Source organism: Ornithorhynchus anatinus, chromosome 13, assembly GCF_004115215.2.
Source record: "Ornithorhynchus anatinus isolate Pmale09 chromosome 13, mOrnAna1.pri.v4, whole genome shotgun sequence".
NCBI classification, from domain to species: domain Eukaryota; kingdom Metazoa; phylum Chordata; class Mammalia; order Monotremata; family Ornithorhynchidae; genus Ornithorhynchus; species Ornithorhynchus anatinus.
This window is the reverse complement of record NC_041740.1, coordinates 24,967,330-24,980,552: the sequence shown is the minus strand read 5'-3', so window position 1 is coordinate 24,980,552 and position 13,223 is coordinate 24,967,330. Positions and strand designations below refer to the sequence as shown.

At 47.0% G+C, this 13,223-nt stretch overlaps 1 protein-coding gene across 1 annotated transcript in view; it reads right to left on the bottom strand.

Annotated features, from left to right (window-relative positions):
* Window positions 1-1,683: 1,683 nt before the first annotated feature.
* Window positions 1,684-13,223, bottom strand: part of ORC5 (origin recognition complex subunit 5) — an 85,405-nt gene continuing 73,865 nt past the window's right edge. Inside the window, exons 13-14 of the mRNA XM_001508084.6 lie at window positions 8,229-8,341; window positions 1,684-2,235 (exon numbers count right to left, since the gene is read on the bottom strand). Of these exons, the coding sequence (XP_001508134.2) occupies window positions 2,190-2,235; window positions 8,229-8,341 (159 nt within the window). The 3' untranslated portion in view covers window positions 1,684-2,189. The remainder of the gene's footprint in view (window positions 2,236-8,228; window positions 8,342-13,223) is intronic.

Below are 13,223 nucleotides of genomic sequence, written 5' to 3'. Positions count from 1 at the left end.
CAGCACACAGTGGGCAAACAGACTGAGTTTGTTATGGGCAGGGAATATGCCTGTTTATTGTTATATTATACTCTCCCAAGTGCTTAGGACAGTGTTCTAAACACAGTAAGCGCTCAGGAAGTATGATTGAATGAATACAGAGCCCGAGATCCAATGGGCATCTGGTAAAGTGGTCAGCACAAGGTGGGCATTCCAGTAAAGTGCTCAAGGTGGGCATTCCAGTAAAGTGCTCAACATCCAGCAGGCATCCAGCACTGTTCTCTATACACAGTAGAGAACTCCATAGAGCACCCAATGAATGGATGATGATGATGATGATCTCTCAAGTGTGGACTGCATTCCTCTTCTGCCTCCATCCTTCTTTTGAAAGTTTCTACCACCAAGAATGACTCTCTCCATCATGCAATGGGCCATACAGAATTTCAATGCCATCTGAAACTGCTGACACAATTTTGCTTAGAAAATGCTCGGTAGAGTACTAAAGCATCCTTCCTATTGAGACAGTAAATCTTCACTCAAGTTCCCGGTTAAATTCCTCAACTAAACAATCCACTGCTAATATGTTTCTTCCTTTCCGGCAGCGGCACGTTTGGGAGGCCTGGTATAGGAGGAAATGGGAATTCTGTCAAGCACAGAAGATCATAATCAAGACATTCATTCCCATCACTGTTTTGCATGTGGATGCGCAAGGCTGGGATTTCAGGAGGCTCACGGGAACTCCAACAAACCAGGGAGGTGTTAGAACAGCTGTGCCTGTTTCAAATCAGTCATCACCACCACCATCATCATCATCAACAGCAATGACTGAGGGCCTACTGGGAACACAGCTCTGTACTAGACACCTACAAAGTGCAGAGTGCTGTACTGGGCACCTACTGACCTACTGTTTTCAGACTGGGCAGCGTAATGATAGAGCACAGGCCTGGGAGTCAGAAGGTCATGGGCTCTAATTCCCGGCTCCACCACTTGTCTACTGTGTGTACTTGGCCAAGTCACTTCACTAGGCCTCAGTTACCTCATCTATAAAATGGGGATTGAGACTGTGAACCCCATGAGGGACAGGGGCTGTGTCCAACCCGATTTGCTTGTATCCACCCCAATGCTTTGTACAGTGCCTGGCACATAGCGCTTAAAAATATCACGGTTATTAATATTATTATTTTTGATATGGGGATTAAGACTGTGGTCCCCGTAGGGGACAATGACCGAGTCCAACCTGAGACTGTAAGCTCGTTGCGGGCAGGGAATGTGTCTGATGTTATAACATACCCTCCCAAGCACTCAGTACAAGTGCTTTGCACACAATAAGAACTCAGTAAATACGATTAATAATAATAATTTTGTATCTACCCCAGTGCTCCCAACTGTGCCCGGCACAGAGTAAGCTATTAACGAATACAGTTTCAAATATTAAAGACCTGAAACGTCCTTCAGGGGTGGACACATCAGAATCAGAGCCTGCAGCTGGCAGAGCAGGAAAAGTTGAAAGGACCCTGAAGAAGATAGCCGTGCCGATAATTCTGCCAAGAGTGAGTTGGAAGGGTAGACTATGAGTGGGTGGCCAGGGAAGGGAGTTCTGAGTTGGCTGAGTTTGGGCAGTGGGCCGGTTGGAGAGCTGATCTCCCGATGATCCAACCATCCCCCTTTCGGCCAGAGATGGGACGAAAAGAGGAGCACACCAGCTTGAATTTCAATACGCTCTGACATTTATTGTATTTTGCTAGTCCCAGGTCTGAACAAGGCAGCCCGAAGAAAAGCCGCTTCGGTGGGCAACCGCAGAGACTCTCCTATAGAGAGGAGGGGGAAGGGTCAGGCAGAGAAACGAGGGTCATCGGCACATTCCGGGCGCACGGGAGAGGTGGGAGAGCTGGGAGAACAAACTGCAGTCCTAAGGACATGGGTTTTGGGCTATTTCGGTGTTAAGATATCATTAAGAAGAGAACAGATTGTGCTCAAACCCCGCTGTTCGTAATGGACACGTCGCTTCCAAATCCTCCAGGGGCCCCGGGAGCTAGTCCTCTGGTCAACTCCACCTAGACCAATCAGAGGATCTTTATCGGGGCCCACGCTGGGCCGGCACCTGTTGGGACAAATCTGAAGCACCAGAACTCCTCCGACCCCAGCCAGCGACGGAGGTGGAGGGAGGCGGCCAGGTCCGGTGCTGGTCCCGGGGATGGGGGAGCTCGTGTTCACAAGAAATCGTACAAGTATTTTATTATGTCGAAGTTCACCGTCCTACAAACCGAAACAGAGAACACCCGTTAGGTTCCGTCGCCCGGCCTCGGCTGAGATCTCTATCCCCCCGGGGGGGACGGGCACGGAATTCTCCTCCGTCTGTGCAGAACCGCCCTGGCAGGGGGCGACGGACTTAGCCGCCGAGCAACACCGTCACGAGACTGACGGAGGCACGCTGAAACGCTGCACGACGGAACACCGACCAGAGTTTCTGGCCACGCGTGACGTCCTTTCACAAAGAGGAAGTTTAAAGACTCTCCGCTTCAATTATGCCATGGAAAATGTCGACCGAGTAGGGGGGCAATTTGCTTTTTTGTCTAATAAACTGGAGAGGGTAATTAGAGATGGAGAAGTATTTAAGCCTTTTGTGTTTCCGATCATTATTCCTCTTTCAAACCACCTGTTTTAGCATTACACACTGCATAACTCATCTGTAGTCTTTATTCTTTCAGTCTTTTAACACTGGTTGACCTGTGTGTGTATGGTAGCTAAATTTGTGAGATCCAAGAATGAGACTCAACAGATAGAGGCAGTGGATGTGTATTTTTGTACGCTGATGGCAGGCGGAACAAAATAGCAATGGAAAGAGACATATAATTATTTTCTTTTATCTTCAACTCACTCTTCCCTATAAACATTCAGTTTTGGAGGTTTATTATTTGAATAAATGATCAAAATAACTAGATATAATGATCTGAAAATAAGTATAAAATTAAAGGCTTCGACTAGTGAATGCGGCAAAAATAATCACCCGTGTGAGAGCGGCATGTTAAAGATCCGCTAATTGCAGGCCTTATTTATTAAGCCATCATCATCCAATGTTTTTGCCTATCATTTTGTAAATCGCTTTTTAAAAAGTTTCTAGCCAATGAACGATTATCGCATCGATATTACAAAATTCTAGAAATTGTGGGGAGTGGGGAGGACAAAAAAGAGAACTCGAGACACCCGTCTGGTGTCAACTAAAGGGAGGAGAAAGAAGTCTGAGCTTCTCAGGTGGGCTGCTGTAGTCCGAGACTTAGTTCTCCCACGGTTTTGTCCCTGCCAAATCATGCGCTAGGAAAAAATCCGCTCAAGTTCGGGGCCCTGTGACCAGCACCCAAATATCTCTTCTGACAGACACGTGGTGCGACCATCGGTTCCCGGTTCCCTAACAACATTCTGACTGGACCATGTCCTGAGAGAGCTGGTAATGGAAGAAGTGCATAGCCTAGTGGACAGAACATGGGCCTGGGAGTCAGAAGGACCTGGGTTCTAATCCTGGCTCCGCCACTTGTCTGCTTGGTCACCCTGCTCTGTGTCTCAGTTACCGCATCTGGAAAATGGGGATTAAGACTGTGGGCTCCATGTGGGAGAGGGGCTGTGTCCAGCCTGATAAACTGGTATCTACCTCAGTGCTAGAACAGTGCTTGACACACGTAGAAAGCACTTTACAAATACTGTTATGATCATTAAGTGGGCCTGGTGACCGTACCCTCCAAGTAACTATTCCATGACGAATTTTATCTAAATGAGGAAGGGTGAATATGTTCCATTTTGGAAACGAGACTTTCCTAGATAAATTGAAACTTGGTTTTGGGAGACCACTGTCCTGATCCTTTCCCCTTTCCCTCTCCTGTCCCCAGACTCCCTTCTGTCTGTTACTGAGTTATATTGTACTCTCCCAAGCACTTAGTACAGTGCTCTGCACACAGTAAAGCACCCAATGAATACAACTGACTGACCAAACCACGGATATTATTTAGAGGAGCAGAGTGGCCTGGTGGAAAGAACACGGGCCTGGCAGTCAGAGGACCTGTGACTCATGACCTGCTGGATGATTTCTCTGGGCCTCAGTTTCCTCACCTGTAAAATGGGGATTTAATACCTATTCTGTTTAGACTGAGACCCCCACGAGGAGTCTATACCAAATCTAATTGTCTTGTACCTACCACCATCCACTGTAGAGGGACTGGCTGACTGACGATTGATTGACAACAGCCGGCAGGCCTGGATGTCGGCATAAGAGATGGTCTGGGACTATGCTGGCCTCAGAGAGGTCAAAGGGGCTTGGGCTCATGGAAGTCAATTATAAACACGTTTAGAAAATATTTAAAAGCAGACAGCCAATGGCAAAAATGGTCCGGGACAGTCTGGGGCAAGACCTTGTCCTTTTGGCATTGCCAAAACTAATCTCTCCCAAACTCTTGGCTTTTCCAAATATTCTGGCTTTGCCCACCTTTGCCTCTCTGCCACCTCTGAGAACACTGTTGGTTTCAGGGCCCCCTGGCTGGGCAGAGGCCCAAGCTGGCAGGGGAAGGGGAGAACCAGGCGAGGGCGGCATCAAATCTTCGTGAAACTCTAAATTCAGGGGAAAGCTGTCCACCCTGGCAAGCATGCCTGAGGCTGGCACTTGAGGCCAGAGGGCTCGGGGCAGTCTCCGACGCTAGTTCTGGGGAGGGAGGAGGAGGGGAAAGGAGGCAACGTTTCCGTCTTATCGATTCCGATAAAGCCGAGATTCAGAATGGGCCGAATGCCCTCCCGGGGATATAGTACTCTCTCCGCTATGGGCTTCAAATTTAGTTCAACCTAATATACAGAAAGCGATGGTACATTGCTTTTCCTCGATTTGGCACGGTAGCCTTTTGGGAAATACGACAGTCCCTGGACCAAGGTAAAGCTGATAGTTTGGGCAGCGACGGGTTGCTTAGGAATGTTCTTTTAACAGAGTTTCAATGCCTTTAATATGAGCCTATCAGTTTCTGGAGCTACGGTTACAATGCCTTGCTTCTGATCCTTTTCTTGAGTTTCCTAACAATTTTTTCTCTGAGACGCCTGTTTTATTTATCTCTGCTTATAGGAGAGACCTGCAGTTCTTAAGAGTTCACTTAAGAGTTAAGGACTACCTTCTGGTAACTGCCACCCTCCAATGGGTGAAGTGAAAGCAAAATTGAATTATCTTTCATTGTCCTTCCCCACTGACTGAAAAAGGACTTTAAACCATTATAGGCTTTGAAGGTAAGCCAACCGCATTACAGAGGTCTTATGGTTTACTTGTGTGGTCAAGAGTCTGGACGTGAAGCTGCAAAGTGTTGCTACATTTCAAATGAAAGCCTCCAAATAGTAAAATAGACAGAGAGGGACTCCAAAGTTGTCATTAAAAAGGATGCACAGCTGAGTCTCTAGGTAGATCCAAGAGAGGCTCTCCTGAGGCACCAATTGCCCCAAAGTAATTCAGTTGGCTTTCTCTTAGGACTGGAAATCTACTTACGCTAATTTTAGAAAATACTGACCGATAGGCCCAGAAGTCAGGCACTCTCCTGGGACTCACCAGCGGAGAAAGGCTCAGGTTGGTGGTTTTTTGGGTTTGGTCTTTTTGTGTGTGTGTCTGTGTATATAGAGTATTTGTTAAGCGTTTACTCTGTGCCAGGCATTGTACTAAGCCTTGGGAGCACGTGCCATGCTCCAGGAAGATTCAGCCACCAGGCCCCAGAGCCCCTGGCTGGACACTGAGTCTGACCCAAGGCAGAATGAGGGGTCCCCACGAGGGAGTGTAAGTTAACAACAATAATAACGGTATTTGTTAAGTGTTTCCTATGTATCAAGCCCTGTTCTAAGCACTAGGGTAGATACAAACTTACCAGGTTGGGCACAGTCCCTATCCCACTTGGGGCTCACAGTCTTAATCCCCATTTAATAGATGATGTAACTGAGGCTAGGAGAAAGTTCACATAGCAGAGAAGTGGCGGAGCAGGATTAGAGCCCAGGTCCTTCTGACTCCCAGGCTCAGCCTCTATCCACTAGGCCAGGCTAGTTGGTAATTTGGGGGTTTCATCGGTTGCCCGTGAGACCCACGGCTAAAGTTCCTACTAGAGGACCACTGGAACTCCCTTTATCTTTTCCCTCTGTGGGCCTTTGACCTGGGACCACTGGGGATCTCTGCCCTTTGGGGAGGCCTGGATTAATCCATCAGTCAATCAATGGTATTTACTGAGGGCTCAGTGTGTGCACAGCACTGTAATAAACACTTGGTAGAGTACAAAACAGTTTGTAAACTTGAGTTCTGCCCCTGAGGAGCTAACAATCTAGTGGGGAATCAATGAGGCCATAAACTCTGAAGGACTGCATACCCGACTCGACCAAGGACTGGTCCCTGGAAACGTTATAATAATGATGATGATAATAATAATTAATCATTATAATGGTATTTGTTAAGCGCTATGTGCCAGGCACTGAACTAAGCATGGGGGTGGGGAAATAGAAGCAAATTGAATTGGACATAGTCCCTGTCCCAAGTGGGGCTCACAAACCCAATCTCCACTTTACAGATGAGGTAACTGAGGCCCAGAGTAGTGAAGTGACTTGCCCAAGGTCACCTGTGAGCAGACAAGTGGTAGAGCTGTGATTAGAACCCATGACCTACTGACTCCAAGCCCATGCTGTTTCACCTTTAAGGCATATTTCCATTATGGCCCAGAATCCTAAGCAGTCCGGGAATATTTCAAAGACAGAGATCGCCATCAAAACACCCCCAGCCCACAAGGTGCTTATTTAAAGAATAAATAAAAGGGACAAATGGCTGACTTTACCTTACAACCAATTCTAATAAATGCAGTCTTCCTTGGAATAGTAGTTAACTTTCTATGCCTAAACCCTGGCCAGCACTTAATGTCAGTTCAGACGGATTGTAAGTCCTATGAGGGACAGGCACCATGTCTAATTCCAACCTGTGTACTTTTTCCCAGTGCTTAATACAGTGCTCTTCACATAGTAAGTGCTTAAATACCATTACTACAACTATACTACCTCACTCTCCAAATATATATATATAATTATTATTATTATTATGGGATTTGTTAAGCGCTAGTTCTAAGTGCTGGGGTAGATATAAGCAAATCGGGTTGGACACAGTTCCAGGTGGGGCTCACAGTCTCAATCCCCATTTTATAGATGAGGTAACTGAGGCACAGAGAAGTTAGGTGACTTGCCCAAGGTCACACAGATAAATGGTGGAGCCGGGACTAGAACCCATGACCTTCTGACTCCAGGATCGGACCCTATCCACTACGCCATGCTGCTTCTCTCTTATGCATATATATATATATATAGGAAGAGGGGCAAGTACAAGAAACGGAGCTAGCATATTCCACTTGCCGGGTCCAATAGCTGAGTGATAATTTCCAAGGCTGGTTTAGAGGGGAACCTCTGAAGGGAATCCAAAATTATTATTATTATTATTGTATTGGCATTTATTAAGTGGTTACTATATGCCAAGCACTGTTCTAAGCACTGGGGTATATACAATGGGCCATTCCTTAGATGCAGCAGCAGGCAAGGGTGGTGGGTCATATGATGATAATAATTATGATACTATGTGCCAAACATTGTTCTAATCACTGGGTAGATACTAGGTAATCTTTGGACAACATCTGGGGCTCACATTCTTAAGCCCCATTTTACAGATGAGGGAAGTGAGGCACAGAGAAGCAAGTGACATGCCCAAGGTCACAAAACAGACAGGTGGCAGAGGGAGGATTAGAATCCATGTCCTCTAGCTCCTCAGCCCTTGCTCTTTCCATCAGCCCATGCTGCAGGAATCACACCCACTCCCAGGTCAGCAAAGCCCTTTTTGACCTTCTCTTATAAAACGACTGGGAAAACACATCACCGAATATGAAGAGTCGTATTATGATACAAAACAGTTAAGTTGAAATATCCAGGGCTTAAGAAGAAACCTGAAAATACACAATACTTTTGGAACTGGTACGGAGAAAGGCGCCGATGAGAAAGAAAGTAATCTGGCATTCGGTCCTGGGCTTGACTAGCTAGGTGAAGTTGGGTCTTAGGGGTCCAAAGCTGTAAGCTGGAGCCTGCCTGCCTGGCTTTCTGGTGGTTGCTTTTCTCTTTTGAAAACTGGTTTTTCCCCGCGAAGGATGTCTTTGAGGGCCTCACCGGGCCGTCCCAGCCAACTTGTGGCCGCAGCGCGGTCAACGTGTGGCCCGTTCTAGCCTTACCTTGCGACAGCTCGGATGAAGTCCAGAGACACGGTGCATTTGTACTTGGGTCCATCCAGCTGGTCGTCATGGCCCACCAAGGTTAACAACTGAAGGGTCACAAGAGAGGTGATCTGGAAACGACAAGGGAAGCAAAGGATGAAGGGCTTTGGCAAGCCGGGCTGGAGTGGCGGGGATGTCCCGTAGGCCAAATGGGGGGAGAGAGGGGCCGAGAAGGCCGAGTGCCGAAGCGGTGTGATCTAATGGTCAGAGCAAGGGTCTGGGAGTCAGAGGACCCGGGTTCTAATCCCAGCAGTGGGCAAGTCATTTTACTTCTTCTGTGACTCAGTCCCCTCATCTGTAAAATGGGGATTAAGGCTGTGTGTCCTATGTGGGACAGAGATTGCGTCCAACTCAATTACCTTGTATGTACCCCAGCACTTAGTACGTTCCTGGCACACCATAAGTGTTTAACAAATACCATAAAAAACTGCTGAAAGGGACTGTTTCGATTTGCATTCTGGATGGCGTATGAACTGTTGGATATCTGTAATTTATTTATTTACTTATTTATAATAATGTCCCCTCCCCTTCTAGACTGTAAAGTCACTGTGGGCAGGGAATGTGTCTGTTATTGTTATGTTTTGTACCCTCCCAAATGCTTAGTATGTACAGTGCTTTGCCCACAGTAAGAGCTCAATAAATACACTGAATTGAATTGTTGCAGCTCCCGGAGAGGATTGGAGAGGGTTTTCCCCACATTGGCCGGCTGCCGGGATGGTGCTCTGCCTTCCATTTCGTCCACCCAATCAATCAGTGGTATTTACTGAGTACTGACTGTGTGTGGGGCACTGTACTAAGAGCTTGGGAGAAGATGATACAAGAGAATTAACAGACACATCCCCTGGCCATAATCAACTTCCAGTTCTCTGCCAACTGAGATGATGTCAAACCTGGATGCTTAGTCCCTGTCACCGTGACAGAGAGGGAACGTAGAGGGAGAGAGGGAGACCACCAGGCTGCTGACTGACCGAATTACAGTCCTCTAGATGGGAAGCTCCTTGGGGGCAGGGAACATGTCTACCGGCTCTGCTCAATTGTACTCCCCCAAGCCCTTAGACCAGTGTTCTGCATACAGTAAGTGCTCAAAACATACCACTGAATAACTGACTGATTAACTGAAAGGCAGAGATGTACTTGTGAGGAAAGCTGGCTTGGGCTTGGAGGGAAAGTAGACTCATGGCTCCATGGGGAATCTTCCTCCAGGGCTACACAGCCATTAGAACAATATTCAGTGCTTAGAACAGTGTTTGGCACAGAGTAAGCACTTAGAAAATACCATTATTATTATTATTATTATTATTTTTACTACTATATTCAGGGACAAAGGTATCGCAGAGTGAAGGATCAATGAATGAATGAATGGTATTTACTGGCCCACTTAGACTGTGAGCCCGTTGTTGGGCAGGGATTGTCTCTATCTGTTGCCGAATTGTACATTCCAAGCGCTTAGTACAGTGCTCTGCACATAGTAAGCGCTCAATAAACACGACTGAATGAATGAGTGCACAGCGCTGTTCTAAGAGCTTGGGAGAGTACTTTGAGAAGCCACGTGGCCCAGTGGAAAGAGCATGGGCCTTGGAATCAGAAGACCTAAGTGGTACTCCTGGCTCCTCCACTTGTCTGCTGGGTGACTTTGGGCAAGTCATTTCAATTCTCTGGGCCTCAGTTCCCTCATCTGCAAAATGGGGATTCATTACCCGTTCTTCCTCCTACTTATACTGGGAGCCTCGAGTAGGACCTGATAGGTCCTTTCTATCCCAGAGCTTAGTACAGTGCCTGACACGCAGTAAGGGCTTAACAAATGTCACCACTATTATTACCATTATCATTATTACAAACGAGTTGGAAGACCCAATCCTGATCCCCAAGGAGTTTCCAATCTGGGGCAGGGGAGGAATGGATTCCCTCTCTCCCAATCCTTCCAGGACAGGCTGAAATCTGTTTCATTCTTGTTGCCTGAGACTCAGTAGGGGCAGAGCACTGTACTGGTTTGAGCACTTGACTGCAGAGCACTGTCCCGGGTGGGGAACTTACTGTGTATAATAATAACAATATTAATGGTAGTAAGCACTTACTATGTTCCAGGCACTGTACTAAGAGCCGGGGTGGATACAAGCAAGTAGAGTTGGACACAGACCCTGCCCCGTGTGGGGCTCACAGTCTCAATCCCCATTTTCCATATGAGGTAACTGAGGCCCAGAGAGGCCAAGTGACTTGCCCGAGGTCACACGGCAGACAAGCGGTGGAACTGGGAGTAGAACCCATGACCTTCTGACTCCCCGTTCTGAGCTCTATCCACTACATCATGCTGCTTCACAATAGGAGGATAATAAGACACTGTACGGTTGCCTACTGTGAGCAGAGCGGATTCAACGCCTATTGTGTGCAGAGTTCTGTACTGGTTGCCTATTGTGAGCAGAACTCTGAATAATAATAATAATAATGTTGGTATTTGTTAAGCGCTTACTATGTGCCGAGCACTGTTCTAAGCGCTGGGGTAGACACAGGGGAATAAGGGTGTCCCACGTGGGGCTCACAGTCTTAATCCCCATTTTACAGATGAGGGAACTGAGGCACAGAGAAGTTAAGTGACTTGCCCACAGTCACACAGCTGACAAGTGGCAGAGCTGGGATTCGAACTCATGAGCCCTGACTCCAAAGCCCGTGCTCTTTCCACTGAGCCACGCTGCTTCTCGCTAGGAAGACAAATAAAAAGCACATTTCTTGTCCTTAAAGACCTTACAATCTATTGGTGGGGCAGAACTAAAACTGTAAAGGGCTAGTAATAATCAGAGATACTTCCACCTGGGAAGCATTCATTCATTTGTTCAATCATATTTATTGGGTGCTTACGGTGCAAAGCATTGTACTAAGAGATGTCTTTTTGGCCCATTGCAATCCAGGGGGTACAAAAACCTCTCCATACTAACACTGTTAATTACTACTTTGCCTAATTAGGCCACCCCTACCTTGGGGGAAAAATCCGAGTTGGAGAACTCTTCAATAACAATAATTATGGTACTTTCATTCATTCGTTCAACTGTACTTACTGAGTGCTTACTGTGTACACAGCACTGGACTAAGCACTTGGGAAGTTCAATTCAGCAACAGATAGAAACAATACCGGCCCACAACGGGCTCACAGTCTAGAATACAGTCACAATACTTGTTAGGTGCGTATTATGTGCCAAGCACTGTTCTAAGCACTGGGGTAGATACAAGTTAATCAGGTTGGACTTTGAACCCTTACGGCAAGACACGAGGGTTCAAAGTTACTTGTCTCAATGCTGAGATGGGCTCGGCTATACCGATCCTGTTCAGTTCCGTTGCAGATTCTCACATTTCATTTCCATTTTCCATTCTAACCGACCATCCCTCTAGGGCTGACCACACGCAATTTCACAGATGGTTGTAAATGATCCTGCTCGACTTCAACCTCAGCCTTTCCGCCTCCCCTCAATTCTAGTACGAAACAGGGGACTGTGGATTTGCTGATGAGCATTGGCTCGTTTTGAAAAATTAAATTCTGTTTATGATTAGTAAGATGGACAATCTCGGTTGAATCCAATTTCTATTCAGGCCATAAAGAAGCCTAATCTGTTATTACAACTGCGAATTTATCCCTCCGGTGCCTCATCGCCGGCTACTCATTTTGCCGGATTGGCTTGCAGCTCTTCCGTTTGGGGACTACCGATGAAAGCGGGTCACGTCCCACAGAAGGAACGCCATGAGGCCCATAAAAGCCTTCAATGGACCTACTACATGCTCAGACCGTTTGGAGTCAGGCTCATCTAAATACAGCAGAGGAATATCTCAAATGACCTTGCTCTTCTCCACTGCAAACACTGCAGTCTAGATTACGGGTGATGGCAGCCTGTTTTCCATATGCGTAATCAAACAGATGGGACCGAGAAGTAGAATCCGCCTCTCAAAGAACCGGATGGCTGGTGCAGTAGGAATGCTGGCCCAAGTGAAATAAAACAGACGCTTCCTGCCCACGATGAGCATACACTCTCCAGCCAAATCACCACCACGTTGGTCCAAGGACTTCTCGTATCCCAGCCTGAGTACTGCATCAGGCTTCTCTCTGACCTCCCGCCTCCAGCCTCGCCCGTCTCCGGTCCATACTTCACTCTGCTGTCAGATCTTTTTTCTAAAACCTTGATCTGCACGCATCCCCCAGCTCCTCAAACACCTTCACTCAATCCCATTTATTGAGCGCTTACTGTGTGTTGTACTGTACAGGTTGTCTATTGTGAGCACAACTCTGTACTACACTCTTAGGAAGAGAAATGAAAAGCACATTTTGTGTCCTTAAAGAACTTACGATCTATTGGCATGGCAGAATGGGAAATGGCTTGGGAGAGTACAATATAGCAAAGTTGGTACACACATTCTCTGCCCGCAATGAGCTTCTGGTCTAGAGGATCTCCAATGGAGGTCCATCCCTCTCCACATCAAGAAGAAACTCCTGCCCATCAGCTTTAAATTACTCAATTAGCTCTCTTCCGCCCTACTTATCCTTGCTCCTCTCGCTACAACCTGACCCTCAGGCCTCGCTCACTTTGTGCAAGGGACTGTACTGAGTGCTGAGACAGACTAGGCGATGGAGAATTAGACATGGTCCCTGGCCCTCAAGGGGCTCACGATCTAAGAATAAAGAAGAAAAAAGACTGGCGACAGACATGAGGAAAAAATACGATCACAAAATTGGCATAAAAGATGAGGGCGGGGATGAATACAAAAGTGAAAAGCCAAGCACTGTCGGGCTTCTTGCACACCCAGTGACCGCCACAGGGGACTGGCAACTGACACATGAGGAAAAAAATACCAACTCTATCGAATTGGACTGTCCCAAGTGCCTAATACAGTGCTCTGGACAAAGTAAGCGCTCAATAACTATGACTGACACATCCAACAGATGCTCTCCCCAATCTCCAAAGTGATTCTGCA